Source organism: Nothobranchius furzeri, chromosome 5 (assembly GCF_043380555.1).
Source record: "Nothobranchius furzeri strain GRZ-AD chromosome 5, NfurGRZ-RIMD1, whole genome shotgun sequence".
NCBI lineage: Eukaryota > Metazoa > Chordata > Actinopteri > Cyprinodontiformes > Nothobranchiidae > Nothobranchius > Nothobranchius furzeri.
Genome location: NC_091745.1, coordinates 3,603,712 through 3,619,740, shown reverse-complemented (window position 1 = coordinate 3,619,740; position 16,029 = coordinate 3,603,712). Strand labels below are relative to the sequence as shown.

At 47.5% G+C, this 16,029-nt stretch overlaps 1 protein-coding gene across 6 annotated transcripts in view; it reads right to left on the bottom strand.

The window, feature by feature from the left end:
* dock6 (dedicator of cytokinesis 6) overlaps positions 1–16,029 on the bottom strand; it is a 33,846-nt gene that overhangs the window by 848 nt on the left and 16,969 nt on the right. For 5 of the 6 annotated variants that reach the window (XM_054740129.2, XM_015948545.3, XM_015948546.3 and 2 more), the window contains 25 exons: positions 15,539–15,634; positions 15,271–15,411; positions 14,927–15,040; positions 14,663–14,833; positions 14,436–14,575; positions 14,159–14,328; positions 13,907–14,058; positions 13,507–13,689; positions 13,212–13,338; positions 13,053–13,137; positions 12,785–12,881; positions 12,574–12,708; positions 11,323–11,475; positions 11,057–11,215; positions 10,872–10,972; positions 10,595–10,787; positions 9,619–9,762; positions 9,363–9,494; positions 9,240–9,254; positions 8,790–8,915; positions 8,620–8,709; positions 8,301–8,537; positions 8,084–8,227; positions 7,822–7,928; positions 7,553–7,726 (listed from right to left, as the gene is read on the bottom strand). In XM_054740129.2, coding sequence (XP_054596104.2) covers positions 7,553–7,726; positions 7,822–7,928; positions 8,084–8,227; positions 8,301–8,537; positions 8,620–8,709; positions 8,790–8,915; positions 9,240–9,254; positions 9,363–9,494; positions 9,619–9,762; positions 10,595–10,787; positions 10,872–10,972; positions 11,057–11,215; positions 11,323–11,475; positions 12,574–12,708; positions 12,785–12,881; positions 13,053–13,137; positions 13,212–13,338; positions 13,507–13,689; positions 13,907–14,058; positions 14,159–14,328; positions 14,436–14,575; positions 14,663–14,833; positions 14,927–15,040; positions 15,271–15,411; positions 15,539–15,634 — 3,386 coding nt within the window. Of the gene's footprint in view, positions 1–7,552; positions 7,727–7,821; positions 7,929–8,083; positions 8,228–8,300; positions 8,538–8,619; positions 8,710–8,789; positions 8,923–9,129; positions 9,255–9,362; positions 9,495–9,618; positions 9,763–10,594; positions 10,788–10,871; positions 10,973–11,056; positions 11,216–11,322; positions 11,476–12,573; positions 12,709–12,784; positions 12,882–13,052; positions 13,138–13,211; positions 13,339–13,506; positions 13,690–13,906; positions 14,059–14,158; positions 14,329–14,435; positions 14,576–14,662; positions 14,834–14,926; positions 15,041–15,270; positions 15,412–15,538; positions 15,635–16,029 lie in introns of those variants that run through there. The other variant, XM_070551346.1, reaches the window with a different exon arrangement.

Sequence of the window (16,029 nt, the reverse complement as noted above, 5' to 3'; positions counted from 1 at the left end):
ATTGTGGAAGGAAGGTTATACTGAAACATATCTCATATCCAGCTGCTGGACTGTCAGTTACTCTCCTTTCAAAACAAAGGAAGGGGGGACATAACTGCTGTTTACCATCAGTGAGTGTGGGGGTGCCGTGTCTGCTGCGAGCTAATGCTGCAGCGCCGACATTTGTAATTTGACGACAGCCGGCAAAAAGCTCCAGAGTTGTTTAAAGTAGTTGCAGTAACCAAATTTTACCACAGGATGTCATTTTTACTTCATTTCTACATAATGCACCCAGTGAGCAAATTGCAAGTTAGAGACTCCCATGTACCAATGTCTAGAGAAACATAATAGAAACTCGTTTTAAACTTTTTTTTACACATACATGAATTACTTTGGCTTTTAAAGTCTTTTTGCCAAACCAAGTGACGAGGGAGTCCTGTTAGCTTAATCCTGAAAAAAATATGGATTATAATGCCAGCTCTGACACAGAGGAAACTTGTTAATAATTCTACTTCTGATGGACCAAAACCATAAAGTTATGAGTTTGCTGCACGTCCCAGAGAGCAGAGACAAACCAGAGGGAGAAACCATTGACCAAAGCAGAGAGACTGAGGAGAAGCAGCGGGGAGCAGCAGGGATCTTGTGAGTTGACGATGTTGGCTTAAACTCGTGTGCTAACATCACAATATTGTTCAGATTACTCTCATGCACCAGACAATTAAAATAGTATCAGTCATTAATACTAATGAGCGTCTGTCAGCTTTCTCATACACGTTAATATCCGTTCACGTAACGTAATTTAGCTTAGAGAGAGGGAGAGAGACGGCTGCCATCTGGTTCTGGAGCTCACGCAGGCTTCTGTGAGCTGGATCCGACCTAGACACCAGCGAGCCAGTCAAGCTGGTATTTTTAAAAACTGTGAAGTTCTGACCTGGTTCCAGGGGCGGAGCTTGATATGTGCAACATGTGCGGCCAAACAGGGCGGCAGTCTGGAGGGGGCGGCATTTAATTTCCTATTTATATATTTATTTATTGATTGATTTATTGTTAGCATCAACCAATACATAAACAAAACATAGAAATTGCATGTTCTTAATAATAATAATAGTGATGAGTGATGACAATAATAATATTTCTGTAATAAAAGTACAACAAAGTCATTGTTTGTGTTTATATTGTGGTTTTATTGCGCCCCCTTGTGTCCGCCGCGCCTCTGTGGATGCAGGGTGGGATAGTGCGCTCTATAACGCCCTTCATCAGGTGGGGGCGGAGGGATCTCGGAGAATGATGATGGAGGGATACAGGTACCGTTTGACATAGTCACTCACAAACATAATGGAGAAGAAACGGTCGAAGCCATCTGGTGCCCAATTTGAAAAAAAAAGAAGAGAAGAGGAGGAGAAACGAGGAAAAGATGCAGGTATGAATGTCTTTATTATTTAGTTGGTATTTTTCCCGCCTATCCCCCAACTTATTAACTAACCTCTCTAATCTGTACGTTTTGCATGGTGCTATGATGATCCTTTCAAATGTCTTTTGCTAGCTTCTTACGTTGCATGTATTTAGAACGACTTCCAACCGCTAGCTTTTTCTTTGTCAAATGAGCTTTTATGAAAAGCTAACAGTGGGAAAACCGAAAGGCTGATAACCAAACGCTATCAAATTAAAATGAGTCTTTGAGAATTTTGCTGAAATACATTGATGCTAGTATTGATCATTCACCACGGCAGGTTGTCCTGCTTTCTTGCGCCATTCGCCTTTCTTTTTGGAATTGGGAAATGAGCTACGTATTATTTACCCCATGAAAAACGGAGCGGCAGCGGGCCGCTGGAGGTGCCCTGCTAGTAAGATCCCGTTTAAACTGTAAACTGACATAAAATAAAAACTATAATAGCTAGAGTGGTCTTTTTTTAGCTGAAAGTTGAGACCCTCGGCTTTCAGCACATCTGTACTGAACAAGTCGATGATGTCATCATGTTGCGTTAGGTGTGCTGCACACTGCGGCTATGTTAAAAACTCACAGTGACCAAGAAGCAGAGCGGGAGAGTTGAGGAATTTAATCAGTTAAAATGGATTAATGGATATTTAATCAATAGTCGTGGCTCCTCTTGTCATTTAGTTTTTTGTCTGCCGGAGACATTTGCTGAATAAGGAAATAGAAATTAAAATGACAAAAAATTAGGGAAAAACACTTGTTTTATATCTTATCAATTATTAATGATTAATAGATTGTTGGTGTTTTAACTTTTGGTAAAGGAAAACACACAATTTACAGGCAGCCCCAGTCTGGAGAAGTGATGGTGACATCAGCCGTTAAAAATAAATAATACTCTGAGGTTTTTATGAATACTTTGTACTTTTACTTGAGTATTTCTCTAACACCAGTACTTTTACTTGTAAATGAGTAATATTTTAGCAATGTAACAGTACTTGTACTTCAGTACAGATTTTCAGATTTCTTTCCACCACTGCTGAAAACTGTAAATCGTCTCTCGTCTCGTCTTCCTCCGCTTATCCGGGTCCGGGTCGCGGGGGCAGCATCCCAACTAGGGAGCTCCAGGCCGTCCTCTCCCCGGCCTTGTCCACCAGCTCCTCCGGCAGGACCCCAAGGCGTTCCCGGACCAGATTGGAGATGTAACTTCTCCAACGTGTCCTGGGTCGACCCGGGGGCCTTCTGCCGGCAGGACATGCCCGAAACACCTCCCCAGGGAGGCGTCCAGGAGGCATCCTGACCAGATGCCCAAACCACCTCAACTGGCTCCTTTCGATCCGGAGGAGCAGCGGTTCTACTCCGAGTCCCTCCCGAATGTCCGAGCTCCTCACCCTATCTCTCAGGCTGAGCCCGGCCACCCTACGGAGGAAACTCATTTCGGCCGCTTGTATCCGCGATCTCATTCTTTCGGTCATTACCCAAAGCTCATGACCATAGGTGAGGATTGGGACGTAGATCGACCGGTAAATCGAGAGCCTGGCTTTCTGGCTCAGCTCCCTCTTCCCCACGACAGATCGGCTCAGCGTCCGCATCACTGCAGACGCCGAACCAATCCGCCTGTCGATCTCCCGATCCCTCCTACCCTCACTCGTGAACAAGACCCCGAGATACTTAAACTCCTCCACTTGAGGTAGGACCTCTCCCCCGACCCGGAGGTGGCAAGCCACCCTTTTCCGGTCGAGAACCATGGTCTCAGATTTGGAGGTGCTGATCCTCATCCCAGCCGCTTCACACTCGGCCGCAAACCTACCCAGCAAGAGCTGAAGGTCAGAGCTGGATGAAGCTAGGAGGACCACATCATCCGCAAAAAGCAGAGACGAGATTCTCCTGCCACCAAACTCGACACACTCCACACCACGGCTGCGTCTAGAAATTCTGTCCATAAATGTGATGAACAGAACCGGTGACAAAGGGCAGCCCTGGCGGAGTCCAACCCTCACTGGGAACAGGTCCGACTTACTACCGGCTATGCGGACCAAACTCACGCTCCTCTGGTAAAGGGACTGAATGGCCCTTAACAGAAAGCCACCCACCCCATACTCCTGGAGCGTCCCCCACAGGGTGCCCCTGGGGACACGGTCATAAGCCTTCTCCAAATCCACAAAGCACATGTGGATTGGTTGGGCAAACTCCCATGCCCCCTCCATCACCCTTGCAAGGGTATAGAGCTGGTCCACAGTTCCACGGCCAGGACGAAAACCACATTGCTCCTCCTCTATCTGAGATTCAACTATCGATCGGACCCTCCTCTCCAGTACCTTGGAGTAGACCTTTCCAGGGAGGCTGAGGAGTGTGATCCCCCTATAGTTGGAACACACCCTCAGGTCACCCTTCTTAAAGATGGGGACCACCACCCCGGTCTGCCACTCCTTAGGAACTGCCCCCGATGACCACGCAATGTTGTAGAGACGTGTCAACCATGACAGCCCTACAACATCCATAGCCTTGAGATACCCAGGACGAACCTCATCCGCCCCCGGGGCTCCGCCGCTGTGTAGTTGTTTGACTACCTCAGCAACTTCTGCCCCCGAGATCGGACAGTCCATCCCCAGGCCTCCCAGCTCTGGTTCCTCCTCGGAATGCGCATTGGTGGGATTGAGGAGCTCCTCAAAGTATTCCTTCCACCGTCCGACTATAGCCTCAGTTGACGTCAGCAGCTCCCCATCCCCACTGTAAACAGTGTGAGCGAGTTGCTGCCTTCCTCTCCTGAGGCGCCGGACAGTTTGCCAGAACCTCTTTGGAGCCGATCGATAGTCTTTCTCCATGGCCTCACCAAACTCCTCCCACGCCCGAGATTTTGCCTCGGCAACTGCTACTGCTGCACCCCGCTTGGCTATCCGGTACCTGTCTGCTGCCTCCGGAGACCCACAGACCAGCCACGCCCTGTAGGCCTCCTTCTTCAGCCTGACGGCTCCCCGAACCTCTGGTGTCCACCAGCGGGTACGGGGGTTGCCACCACGACTGGCACCGGCCACCTTACGACCACAGCTAGCAACAGCCGCCTCGACAATCGCAGAGTGGAACAAGGCCCACTTGGACTCAATGTCCCCCACTGCTCTCGGGACGTGGTCAAAGCTCTGCCGGAGGTGGGAGTTGAAGACCGTCTTGACAGGTTCTTCTGCCAGGCGTTCCCAGCAGACCCTCACTATGCGTTTGGGTCTGCCAGGTCTACGCGGCATGTTCCCTTGCCATCTGATCCAACTCACCACCAGGTGGTGATCAGTTGACAGCTCCGCCCCTCTCTTCACTCGGGTGTCCAAAACATACGGTCGCAGGTCAGATGATACGACTACAAAATCTATCATCGACCTGTGACCTAGGCTGCCCTGGTACCAAGTGTACCGGTGGGCATCCTTATGTTCGAACATGGTGTTCGTTATGGCCAAACTGCGGCTTGCACAGAAGTCCAATAACAAAACACCGCTCGAGTTCTGATCAGGTGGGCCGTTCCTCCCAATCACACCCCTCCAGGTCAAGCTGTCATTGCCCACGTGAGCATTGAAGTCCCCCAGCAGGACAATGGAGTCCCCTGATGGAGCACTATCTAGCACTCGTCCCAGGGACTCCAAAAAGGGTGGGTACTCTGAACTGATATTTGGCCCATACGCACAAACAACAGTCAGGACCCGTTCCCCGACCCGAAGGCGCAAGGAAGCTACCCTCTTGTCCCCCGGGGTAAACCCCAACACACAGGCAGAGAGTCTCGGGGCTAACAAAAAGCCAACCCCAGCCCTCCGCCTCTCACCCGGAGCAACTCTAGCAAAGTAGAGTGTCCAACCCCTCTCCAGGTCTCGGGTTCCAGAGCCAATGCAATGTGTCGAGGTGAGTCCGACTATATCTAGCCGGTACCGCTCAACCTCTGCCACAAGCTCCGGCTCCTTCCCCGCCAGCGAGGTGACGTTCCATGTCCCAAAAACTAGTTTCCTTGTCCGGGGATTGGACCGCCAAGGCTCCCGCCTTGGTCTGCCACCCGATTCACATTGCACCGGACCCTTCATGTTCCTCCTGCGGGTGGTGGGTAAATGCTCATTGTAACATGTTAATTAAAATGCTTAAGCAACAGACGTGACATGAAGATTGTATTGTTTGTTTTATGCAACATCAGGAGCCTACACAGATATTTTGGGATGACATCAGCTGCCACTGAGGAACAGCCATCTACCTCCACTGCTCATACCAGTAGGCCAGTATTTGAACTCGAGGAGGGACAGTCTGCTGGCACCACATCTCCCCAGGAAGATACTTTAGGTGGGTTTTGCACACGTGTGTGTGTCCAGCAAACATTTAGCTATAGACATTTAAATAGTATTTTCACAGAATATGGGAATTGTTCCATATAGCAATGTGGTGAGTTATGCTTCCATTTTCTGTCGATAGAGAGACCTACCAGTATATGTGAACTTGATGAGGGACAGCCAGCTGCCACGTCTCCCCAACAAGATACGTCAGGTAAGTTTTGCACAAGTGTGTGTGTGTGTGTGGTGGTGGTGGTGGTGGTGGTGGTGGGGGGGGGGGGGGGGGTGTCGTCACAGGGGATCTCGCACAGGGCGCCATTTAGGCTAGCTCCGCCTTTGCCTGGTTCTGTCGGTGTTCCGAGCTCCAGAAATCCACATTTAAAATTTCAAACCCTGCCACGGGTCTCCGGAGCCCAGCACGGACCTCCCTGACCCGGTACCGACCAATGCAGGCTACAGAAGTCCGTCTTTTCAGCTGCACAAAACACCCTCAGGCACGGAGATAGAGGAGCTGTTTCTCTTATCTGGAAACCCGAGGACTCGCTGTCCAGACAGGCTGGAGTTGGTACAGCCTTCACACACTAGTTTGTCAACATGAACACAATCCAACACTAGTAAACACACACACACACACACACACACACACACTGGATCACATGACCTCTACCCTAAAGCTACCTACTCTCCACACTGAGCTGAGGCAGCGCTGAGCTTCTGACTCCCTTTGGTTACGTCAGAGGTTCAGGTTTAGAAACAAGAGCGTTTTTAGAAGCTCTGCTGAGGAAGGCCACTTTTTTAATCCAAAAACTACAGTTTATGTATTTTAAAACAAAATATCCACAATAAGCAAATCAAATTGTATTTTTGGACTGCATTTTATATAAATTAGAAAACATTTTACCTGCAATTTGCTCTTTAAGCACAGATAAACTGTCCAACTTCATTAATTTCAGTTTAAATGAATTATAACAGTGTGGTAAAATCATTTCATCAATACATCTGCAGTGGCCTCTGGTAGGAATGAATGCCTTGTGCACCATACTCAGGGCAAAAAAAGCCCATAAAGGCCTGCATCAGCATGGACAAGTCTGCCACATCAGAAGAGAGCTGAACACGGCAGCATTTGGAGCCATATTTCCTGAGATGCTCTCTGCTGTTTCCTGGACGTTAACCCAACAACAGCCCTTCCTCGTCATGAATCAAGACGGGTGAGTCCAAGTGACCACTTGATGAAGATCTGTCAGGATTTTCTAATTCTAGAGTTTCACCATCTGTTTTCTAACAGAAGCTAATGTAGCAGATATTGTAGGAGACTATTTTCATGTTCAGCCTGCATGAAAAACTCAAGAGTGACTGATTATGATCAGAAATAATCATTAAAAAATTTGTCTTTGTGAACCGCAACTTAAAATGGATTTTTCTATACGACCCTTCTGCAGTGTTATGCAAGTCTGCATGTCCTGTGAAGTTTCAGAGCTCAAATGCGCTCTAAACTTCTGGATTTCACTTTGGGCTGCAGCATCATCCTGCCATTGTCTCCAGGTCTGTTTCTAATTATAAACCAGCAGTCCACCGACTCTCACATGCTAACGCAGCTTTAATCAAAGGATGATGAAAACAACAAAAACACATGGTGATCATTTCTAAAGCCAAACAAGCTTCAGTGCTTTCATCGGTGCGCCAACTTTTATCAAGAATTCCAGCCTTTTAGCCTTCCCTTCACTGGTGTAGGTAAGAGTTTCAGCCATGACAAAGTCTGCTTTCATGTTTCTCTATTGTTACAGTTGAAGCAAAAGAGTGAGCTCATTTAGTGTGTTCCTGTGCACGTGTTAAAGTCTCGGGTTACCGTTGTGTTAGCACAGTCAGAGCTGGCAGGGGCCGGTACAGCTGGGGGATCTTGCGGTTGATGAGAGGACCCAGAGCTTCTTTCAGTTTGTTGTAGTTCCTCTCCAACTCCCTGTGGTACTCCTTTTGGTCGGGTCCAATAAGCGCCTTGTTTTTCCGCAGGGCATCTTCACACCTGCATGACAAATAGCAGAGCACGCGCAGATGGACGGTGTTTGTTTTTCTTGCTTACACAGCAGATGGTCACCCAAGTGTGGAGTGTGTCGTCACCTCTTTGTGAAGTCTTTAAAGCAAAGGCGCAGTTTGTTGTGATGGCGAAACAGCTTTGGATCATCAGGAATCTCAGAGAGAAAGACCTGCGCCACCTCAAGGGGACCCTTACAAGGGAAGAAACGGTTACATGTGAGCTGAGGAATGTCTGAAACGTACCCAGATGGAAGCCTGACTTTATTAGGCAAGATGTTTGACAAGGAGGTAAATGTAGAGGTCATAAATCTTCAGCATCATCGACAGTAAAGCTCTAAACAGTCACCTGGTTGACAGTAGTCCCCACACAGCCCTGCAGAACCATCTGAAGCATTTTAGGGTCTGCAGGGTCTTGGTTTGTGGCAAAAGCAAGCTCTTGAGTCTTCTTCTGCATGTCTTCAATAGCCACCTCCATGGGGATGAGAATAATCTAGAGAACCAAAAACACCATCATGACATCGTGCATGTCTTTACCACCTAATCCCTTCACAGCAGATGCCTACCTCCTCCTTGTGGACAACATTGATGCGTGTCTTTATATAAGGGAAGGCGTGAGATGTTGTCAGGATGGTTTTGCGTTTGTACTGCTCATGCAGGTCCCCGTGGGCCCGGCCGTCCAGAGTGAAGGGGGTGCAGTACATAAAGGTACGTAGGTTGTAGTTCTTATCGAAGTAGGTGATCCTTTCTTTTAGCTCATATGTGTCAAAGTAAGGCTCAGCATAGGTGATCTGGAGGTAGGCCTGGAACCGCCAACGGGACATTGTTCACACAGACATGTCGTTTCTGTTTTCCTTTAATGATCCAAACGTGTTATTCACAAACCTTACTGGGATCCAGTTTGGTCTTGTCTACTGGGTTGGAGTCCTTGATAATTTCCACCACGTCATCCCCAAACTTCACTGCGTAGAACTCCTGCCCACCAAAGACATTCATGTCAGCTTCTCATTCATCTCTAATGACACTTTTATTACCAACGTGAAGCTCCTACTTGCCTCCAGCCTGTGGGAGATTTCAGCTAACTTAGTGATGGAAGGCTCCTTGTAGACAAACTCTTGCTCATCCAAGTCTCCAAACTGGCAACCATAGAAACCTACACGGAAGTAGGTCCCAAACATTCTCTACAAACTGAGGATTAGATAAGAAAAGAGGTGATTTAGTACAGAATCAGAACCCTAATGTAATCAAGCCGATACTATCTATAGCTGGAGTTAGTGGACCAATTTTAGCAGCTCTGACAACCAAAAAAGCAGGAAATAAAAAATGAAAGGAAATCGTTAACAGTGCTGCAACTCATCTACATTAAAGTATGAAGGTAAATTTAGCTTTGCTCACCAGTAACGCGTCGTTCACAGACACAGGAGAGGAGAGAACGAAGTTAACAGGAGAAAGATTAGCGTGGTAAAAACAGAGTTTATTTTTGAAATACAAACTGAACTTGTTACCTCCCATCCTGAACTCTGGAAACACCGAGGGATGAAAACACAAATATTAGACCAAACTATAAGCATATTTTGGGGGTGGGGATCTGATTTGCTGCTAATCTGGGGATCAAACTGTGAACTAACTTGGTTGCAGACTTTGTTGAACGCATCCTGCAGTTTTCCGTGGACAGTAGCCAACTTTTTGAAGTCTCTGTTGGCTTCATGGATGGGCAGCAGAATCTTGTAGACCTCATTTATGGCCTCGTACATGGCTGCCTGTGGTCACAGAATAATGCAACACTATTTCTTCACATCAATCACCTAACTTTAGCTCAGCCATGTTAATGCTCTCTGGCTGCATGCAGCCTGTCGCCATGGAGTCAGAGAATGTGAGTCGCACCATGTTAAAGGAGGCAGCTGCTTGCTCCAGGAGGCCCACCAGGCCGGACTCGCTGAAATATTTCCCAGCACAAATGCCCTCCTCCTCAGGGGACAGGATGTCATCCGATACTGCTGATTCCTCTAATACATTAGATGAAATATTCTGAGGAAAAACAAACAGATGTTCATTTATTCGTTTGTACTAGCTCAGAAATCCACACCGCCAATAGCCGAAGCTAAATGATTTTGCTCTGTACGTCAGTCTAGTCTCGCTCCATTGGAGCCTCCACGGTCCCGGCTAGCGTGGTGGCTGGTCAATCACTGCTCTCTATCGGTTTGGTGGGCCAATCACAGCACTGTAATCAGTGACTGGGCAAACCTAAGATGGCGACAGCTTGTTAGAAACGGCTTTGGCATCATCTTTGGACTATTTCTACTTAAGCTCTTTTGAGCCAAGTGCAGCTAGAGGTACTTAAGTTTATTTAGAAATAGTATGTATTTGCATCTTCTTCGCTGTGTGGCGGACTGCCCCATTGACTGACATCTTAAGCGGCGAGTACGCCGCCCTTCGCTGACAGCTTTTTCTGCGTTTTCACTGATTTTTTTTAAGAGTCACAGAACGTTGTGCGCTAGGATGATGTCGACGCCAAAACTAGCAAAACAAAGCGGAGACTCACCTCTTGCATCAGGAAGAATCCGCGCGTTTCGAGCTTTATCCCTTCTTTCATAATCCGTTGTTGAATTGTGATCGGCAGAAGCTTTTCCAGTTCGCGCCTCACTTTTTTTTACAGCAGCGGCCCAAAACGATCTCCTAACACATGGATGTTCTGCTTCCTGATCACGTGACGTGTGACGTACGCGGATGAAGATCGGCTTTAGAGCTGAGATGTTTTTTCTCACAGTGCGGGGGCTCGTTCCGACGCCCACACAGTAAAAAAATGCTAATGACGACTTTAGTCATCAATTAGTTAAAAACGTTACAGAGTAAACCTCACCTGAAATGTGACACATCCGATTGGCAAGTAGCGGCAGTCCTCCAGCATGTTGAGGTATTCTGCCACCAGTGCAGCACTGTGAACGAGGCAGTGGGCTGCCTCTGCATGGTTCCCTCGCTCCGAGTGTTTCCCTGCCATGTTCTGCAGCCACGTCAAGCGCAGGTCAGGAGAGTTCTGGTAGCCTTTAGCAATCCTGAAGCAGAAAATTCAAAATTCAAAACCAATTGCAGCTTTTTATTTAGCCTTCTGTTGGTGTAACTCACGGCCATTCAAGTACCTGTACATCAGGTCGATCAGCATTTCAGGATCCTGCTGATGCTCCTTCATCTTCACAGTGTCGGTCAGAATCATGTGGAGGTTGAACACCAGATCTTGCACCTGCACAAACATCACATTCATCATGTGCTTTCCATCTGAAGAGCTCAAGAAAACTATTTAAAAGCAGTGTTAGCTAACCCCTACCTGCTCTGGGAAAGGCGTGTCACGCAGCTCTAGGTCTTCTTCGGCGTACGTCAAGATTGTTTTTAACGACCGGCGAAGATGCTCTTCATTAAAGTTCTGCGATGTTCCCACCAGTGATGACAGAGACATGGTGACCTGCATCTTTACTCGTGCAAAGTTCTGTTACAGAACAGAAGAAACCACAGTGACTCAAACATTTCGGTTTAATGAAATCATTCATAAAGGAAAAACACAAAATAAATAAAGCAACATGACTTTAAACCCACATTTCCAATCTCAAAGTTCTGCCTCATGAGCAGGTAAAGAGAGGCTGAGGCGTGACTCCTGACCGGGCTAACGCTGCTGCTGCAGTGTCGGAGAAGACGCAGACACAGGTCTGCACAAAGCTCCGTGTCCTCCTCAAAGAGCATCTCTGGGAACTGAACAGAAACAGAAGTTTAACTAAACCTGCTGGTCAACAGTAGGGGTTGTATCAACTAGTCGACTTCACTGCTCTGTACTGACTTTTTATGACTTTCATCGACTAGTTGCTGTCACGTGATAATGACCGACAAGATGGGGTCCTCAGAAAAGACAGCAGGTGACGAGCCCCTGCGCGTCGGGAGGTGACGTGCTGTGCCAGAGCGTCGGTATCTGACGCCCGCCGTAAAACGGACATTTGACCTAATTGCAGTTTAACCTTCCCCTCACCCCCATCCTAACCTTAACCAGCTTGCACATGCAAAGCTCTGATTGTTGACGCGCTCCAGACATCTGCGTTCTGAGCACGGCCACAGTAACATTATCAAATCAGGTGTCACCACCTCAAAAACTAATTTAACACGCAATCGTTCATGTCGGCTCATTTTCTTTTATGGTTTCTGTCTTTTATTCTTTTATTTGTGCCTGATGCGTTTCGCTGCTGTGGAGAGGAGCATCACCTGTTTTGTCCTCCGATGACGCACCTCACTGATGCGGCCGGCGAGCACTCCGCTGTTTTTGCGGTCGGTAGATCTTTTAGAACTGCAGTTCAAATGTAACTCATAAGGTGAATATAGAATATATAAGAAGGCAGGTAGCAGTTTTTCTTTAGGATTGAGACGAGATGCAGGAAGATAATAAACAGAGACAGGACAGAAAAATAGCCAAATAAAAACAAGTTGGTTTTTGTACCTGCTGGTTGCAACAAAAAGACCTAACCATTATATAATTATTTTAATGTTTAGAGCAGCAGGAACTCTGAGAGGCTGCAGGCTCATCAGTGAGTTTGCGGCAGCTGCGCAGGGGGAGGGGAGAGAGGGCTGAAGCAGAAACTACCGTTGTTAAGAGATGTTTTACTTAGAAAATGTGGACGCAATTTAAATTGTCAAAAACTCCAGTGAACCAACCCCCTGTGCGTCGGAAAAAAACGCTTGGTCACCCGTTGTCAGTTTTAGCCACTTCAGGTGTATGACGTCATCAACGACTAGTCGAAGGTCGACTTCAAATGCAGCCCCTAGCCAACAGAGGCTCGCTGTAACACTAGAAACGGCTCTCACCTTGAACACCAGAGCTCTCTGTGTAGTGAAGCAGTGCTGCAGAAAGAGGGCACTCTGGTTTCCTGCCATGCTGTGCAGAAGCACTCGCAGCACCCCCCCTAAAACGCTCTCTTTCAGTTCAGATGCAACCACCGTCTGGAACAACAGAGGGCATCAGCACGAGGACTTCACAAACAAACAGGGCCGTGGGAAAGTCTGTTTCCCTTATTACCTTCACTATGATTTCCAGTGTGTCCAGTACGATCAGCGAGGCCTCGGTGGCCAGGTTTCCATCCACCACGGACTCCTGCTCCATCTCAGCCTTGCTCCTGAATAAAGCCATCGTTAAGTGTCACACACCACATTCACTCATATGAAAACTGAACATCACATAGAAACGTGGGTCTAAACGTTATTCCCCGTCATGGACTCGGTCGGTGATGATGAGCGTTTTATGTCAAACTGCGGCAGCTTTAACGGTTTTATGGTGAACGACATACTTGTCGACTCGGTCTGTGTTTTGTTTCCAGTGAGTGGCATTCTTCCTCCACCTGACATTCTCCTGGGTGCCATAAGGGCTCCTTTCTGTAAAAACACAAACATACCGGTGAATAAATCACACTTCACCAGCTAGAATTCAGGGTTCCCGTCTGACTTACCTCTGCAGCGGCGAACCATCTCCTGACGAGCTCCTACTGTACCCAGTATAGCCTCCTCCAGCCGGGCCTTCATGTCCTGAGACTTTTTAAATGTCAGACTGTTGATCCTTTCCAGAGTCTTTCTTCCCTACAACAAGAACAGCCACAAAACTTTTATTAAATCTGAAATCCGTTTCTAAATTAATGTTTCACAATCTCTGTCGTAAGAAACATGTTTATTCTTGCCGAATTTGACTGTGGTGGAGAAACAATCACTAAATGCTTCCAAACTAGGTGAACGTTCCTGTTTCTTTACCTTGTATTCAAAGCAGGAGACACAGAGATGAAGCAGATCCAGCAAACGGTTGATTTGGAGCACCGACAGATCAGACACCCAGCGCTCCAGGAGAGATGCATCTGCGTTCTTCAGTACCCACAGGAAACACACCAACAGAGTCCTGCTGCACTCTGCAGAGAGAGAGCTGGACTGGCGAGCAGCCTGGTAGAGACAAACACACCGACTCAGAGCCAGTCTCCCAATCTGCTTCAAGATAAAGCAATGAACAGCATGGAGGAGCAAACCAAACATCAGCGAATAACAGGTGAGTGTCTGTGTCAGACTGAAGCAGCTGCCTCTGACACAGAGACTGGTCTGCGGCCCGGCCGTCTCTAGGGCCCGGGCGGGGGGCAGAATGACCCTTGCTGCTTTCACTCACCACAGAGGGAAGAACAAATGCGTTTGCTTTGGCATGCGCCATTGGAGAGCCAGCGATCGCCATGGCAACAGACTGACTAATAACGTTGCCACTGTCTGGATCAATCTCTTCGGTGAGGGCGGAAGAAAGGCGGACTCGAGCAAGAGAGGAGTCTACACAGAACGAAGAGGGAGTCTCAGGTGTGTAATATCACTGTAAATGAAAGAGTCTGAGTGCTGGAAGACTACTAGCTTCATATAAAAATCTGCTGACCACAGAAATCATGGAGCTGATGGAGCGTCTCCATGACGATGGGGATGAGTGGCAGGTAGAGCTTGGCAATGCTGGCTCTGACCTGCAGGTCCCTGTAGCGAAGGTCTGCATCATGGCTGCACAGCAAGGAGTGAACAGCGCTGATGGCTTTTTTATGGAGGAAAAAAACCCTGCAGGCGACAAAAGAAAGACTCGTTTCTTCTGGTTCAAGTTACCGTTCAGTCCAATCTTGCTTTTCCCTGTATTTGTGGGCATCGTGCTGTAGCCGAGAACCCACCCTTCGCCTTCAGGATCAAGAATGAGAGACAGCTCCGTGAGCAGCAGGCCCGACAGGAAGTGCTGATGGCGAAAAGGGACGGAGATTTCAAACATGGTGGCCACACCCAGGTCCTGGACCATACTTGAAAACGCTGAACTCTACGAATAAGAGGGATAGTAAAAAAGAGTTTAAAATGCACGATAGTTTTTTAAGTGTAGATTTTGTTTTCCAGCCTGCTTCGTTACTTGTGAGGTGGTGGAGGAGGTAGAAGGAGAGGGGGATGCTGGGGGGCTCAGAGTGGAGCAGGGTAAGTTGAGGATGACATAATGCTCATGACTGCAGACGATACGGATGAAGTCCATCCTCAGGGCATTCATGGAGCTGATATTTTGTGCTGTGTGGAGCTTGTTGGAAATCTGTTAAACACCATTTTACAGACGACAGTAGGAAGAGAAGTGAGGGCTTTGGGCAGTCTGAAACTGACAATATGATGAAGAGATGGTTGGCACCTGTTTGTAGTAAGAGCGAATGAGGTTGAACACAAAACCCCGGTCCATGAGAGACAGTAAATCATTCAGGAAGAAGGCCAGACTGTTGTTTAACCTCTCCATGAGCTCCACATCCTGCAAGGAAAAGGGAGGAATTACAAGAGATAAAAACCAGGAAAATCAATAAGAAGAGAGAGAAAATAAGGCAGACAAGAAAAAAGACAATTACTGAATTCATCAACAATCCTCAGTCCCAGGTTAAAGACGAGGCAGCTTTACATTGGACCCACTAGTTGTTGTTCACCAGTCATAGGTTAGTTATTAAATGAACTGACGGCTGTGCTGTATGATTGAGGGCTCTATACCTTATGATATCGGCTAGCGATGTCTGCACTGATGGCACACACAAGAGCAGCGATGTCATCGATAAACCGGTCTGGGAACCGCAGACGTCTGGGAGCCTCCAGTTTGGAGGTGAGGAATAAGTGATGAGCCATGCTCTTAGTCTGCAGGAAAAATGAGAAGACCTCATCATTTAAAATGCTTTTTTTAAAATTTTCTTGTCACAGTTTTTCTGAATATTTGTACATAGACCTTATACAGTTATGTAGACCTTTTCATAAGAATACTGACCATTAGCTGGAAGAAAAACCAGGCCTGATGTAGAGCTGCTTCCCTCACGGTGCTGGTACTGACCACCCACTGCAGCGCCAGCTCTTCATGAAGAAGCTAAACACCAACCAACACAGCTAGCTTTAGCTCACAGCAGCAAATCACTTCAGAAACTTATCTGGAATGATGTCTAAGTCAGGGGTCTGCAACCTGCGACTCTGGAGCCACAAGTGACCTTCCACATTGGCTCTTAAAGACTCACTCACTCACTCACTCACTCACTCTCTCTCTCTCTCTCTCTCTCTCTCTCTCTCTCTCTCTCTCTCTCTCTCTCTCTCTCTCTCTCTCTCTCTCTCTCTCTCTCTCTCTCTCTCTCTCTCTCTCTCTCTCTCTCTCTCTCTCTCTCTCTCTCTCTCTCTCTCTCTCTCTCTCTCTCTCTCTCTCTCTCTCTCTCTCTCTCTCTCTCTCTCTCTCTCTCTCTCTCTCTCTCTCTCTCTCTCTCTCTCTCTCTC